Here is a 3,109-nt window from a genome sequence, read left to right on the forward strand (position 1 = left end):
AGGACAATTGGTCATGCCGAATTTTGGACCTGACATTCAGGAAGGTGAACCATACAGGCGAAGACATCTGGAGCGACCAAAAATGCAAGACATTGCTTTGTATTACCACGTAATTGAGTAAGTATGACATGTCGTGTACACCTGGAGGATGACAATGGCGATTTGAAATTGATTGCTGAATTAAAACAGAACACAACATGACATTGCCCAAAAGCACAACATGTGAATACTGAATGTTCAGTTTCATCGCGCCTTGTTCATAAAGTTCTGGAACATTGTGAATAATCTGTTTGGGAGTTGAAATGACATCCGAGACACGGAGTCACCCATCTCAATCTTGGCATGTCCAAAAGATCGAAGTGGATACCAGACTGGACCGCACAATCGAAGAGCTTTAGACTTGCATGGGAACTTGCCCCTTTACACATTCTCTTCCTTGATTTTGCTGTGTGAAATGATTAATCCTGCTGTAGCTGATCTCGTCGAGATGTTTGATGGGGAGGGGGTGTTCATTTTTGGTACGTAGGCACACTTTCCGACCAGAGAGGACGCTGGTGCTCTGATTGCCCCAGACCTTTTGTTAGACATGCCTGCCATGCTCGCTGGTAAGTCTTCCAGCAGATACTTAAGTACCCATCGTGATTTTGAATAGATACTATTATGAAATTGGCCAATGATGTAACAGTGGCCATAGTGTATGCTTACAGTGACAGACTCGCCTGCCACCTTGTATCGGAGGCCTCCAAACTCCCAAATGTGCCCTATGTTTCACTCCATGGACAAATGATGGACACTGTTGTTGAGAATGCTCAGTCTACAACATGAATAGGTGCTGGAACGGTAGTTGAAAGATCCACTCATGAGAAACGAAATAATACTTTGGCAGAGAGTTTGAAAGCGCTCGCACCTACTTGTTCTGTTGTAGAAAAATGTTCAACTTACGTAGGTTCCATCGGATGGTTGTCATGTAAAGACAAGTTGTATTGTTTGATACTGAGTACACACAGACTGTATATTATAGGACTAACATACATGGTGGATGGTAAATTTAGGGGGAAAGTGAGCCTTGCAGCGTGCTGGTCAAACTCTGCCAAAGAAAGTCAGATGATTACATAAACCACAGCACGAACGCGCAAGGGCAACCAGTGCAATGACTTTGTGTTGTTTCTGAGCTCGGCACATTGTTCTGGTGATCTGTATCATCATTTGAGACCCATAATAGAGTTTCACATCTCAGTCACAGATACAAACACCGAGACGTCCACTCCAACAACAAAGTGATTGTCGCATGCTGTCACAAAAAAGTGAAGAGATGTCAGCGGAGAGGTGAGCTGGCTTGACAGCAACGTCTTATTCACAGTCTGGGTGAGATGGGTGAGTACCAGATGCCTTGTCAAATGAGAAGACAGAAATACCCTCTTGGATAGCTGGACTCAACCATTGCACATTCTCCCAAATATCCACACTTTCAACAAATCTTTGCTACACAAATCTATGTCTTCTCCCACAAGCAATGTTGGCTCCCATGGGTCGCAAACCTTCGAAGAGTCTTTGACATCTCAAGACAAGCGCAACGGTGGTACCCAGAGCCCCTTGTGGAGGTCTCTATATGTCTTGGTGACATCACCTGGTGTTGTCAGTGAGCATACGATTACCAGTGTTCCCGCCGCAAACAACCTGCGTCCCTTAAGAGGCATGGGCAACAATGCTGAGTACTGGGTGAACCACTCAGGAGAGCTGTTCACTTTCAAATTTCCTGTGACACTCGACCTCGAGGGTCAGTTCGATCGCACAGGGCCATACTTCAACTTGCCCTGCACAGGAGTAAGCACCTATTGAATGTGGCTGACAACTTGCTTAAACTGATGGGAAACATTCTCCAGCTGGACTTGATTTTGTTGAAGAAGATGCGCGCGCAGTTCGAAGTCTGACCACTCGACAGCGAGGCCATGAATATTTATTCACAGGAGGCCATCTGTCACAACCCTTATAATGAATTAACGCAGGGGCAGAGACTAGGACTCAAACAAAGGATATTACAACAAGAGGATAGAGAATAGCAGGTACGTCCTAGATTGCTAGCAATGAGCTAATACACAAGAGCTTTGAACTGAAGAACTACTGACTACAAGGAACTACCTATATACATATATTGAGACAGAGACTGAATCTGAGTATGAAATAACTAGCCAATCATTAAATAGAAAAGGAATCGTACGATGATGTTAAGACCGTACTCAAGTAGTATCGGATCTGAAGGGCTTTGGCCTCAGCTCGTGCGCTGTGCCCCTTTCCTGAGTCTTGCCCCCTTATTTCAGAGTGCTAGAGTATCGCGTCTAGTGAGACGGATAAGTATCGTAACGGATCCATTAAGGCTTCCGGATATCAAACATATAGAGTAACGGCTAATCCGGATCGGATCCGAACTAGAAACTAACAGGTGAGGACTGTCCGAAGACAGAGACGGATATATAGACTATAGGAATCAATCCTAAGTCTCGGAGTAGACAAGAGTAATGTACTCGAGTCCAGACAGATAATGGAGGGATTTAGAGTCCTGACAGAATGAGTGCAATCTAAGATGATATTCGAACTGATCTACTACAGCACATGTACAAGGGTTTATATACTACGGATAACTAACGGAATGATCAATAAGCAAAGGTGCGAGGCTATGTGCGAAGTATAAGCAAAGTATGTGTACAGCATATTGGTAAGTCGGATGGATAATGTATCATAACCGGGAATGAAGTATAAGCTAAAGTGGATCAGTAAGTGTAGCGGATCAGTAAGCATAACAGAAGTAAAGGATAACCGGTATACCGGTGTACAGGAATGCCGAAAGGAGATGAACGATAGTTAGAGTTATATGAACAGGACATGAAATAAGGATCAGATCGGATCTGTGGACAGGATGACGGATATGTCCATCGGATCTGGATTGGATCTGAGATCCAGATCTTCGGATCTGTACCCGGGAATATGGTATATGACAGATGATTTAAATATAACTACACCTATGATGTCATGAAACACATGGTTACTGCGGAAAGGTTCTAGATGATTCTAGTGTCACGTGACTTGATCGCTTGTGAAAGAAAGTTGTAAT

General features: G+C 43.9%; 1 protein-coding gene across 1 annotated transcript; it reads left to right on the forward strand.

The window, feature by feature from the left end:
* Window positions 1-1,494: 1,494 nt before the first annotated feature.
* Window positions 1,495-1,931, forward strand: DFJ58DRAFT_740174 (uncharacterized protein; the record flags this gene model as incomplete). The annotated part of the gene is made up of 2 exons (XM_041387079.1): window positions 1,495-1,824; window positions 1,884-1,931. 2 exons carry the CDS (start codon window positions 1,495-1,497, stop codon window positions 1,929-1,931), a joined length of 378 nt encoding a protein of 125 aa, XP_041234542.1.
* Window positions 1,932-3,109: the final 1,178 nt, after the last annotated feature.

This window comes from Suillus subalutaceus, assembly GCF_016647625.1.
Source record: "Suillus subalutaceus strain FC151 chromosome Unknown DFJ58scaffold_931, whole genome shotgun sequence".
Classification (NCBI taxonomy): Eukaryota; Fungi; Basidiomycota; class Agaricomycetes; order Boletales; family Suillaceae; genus Suillus; species Suillus subalutaceus.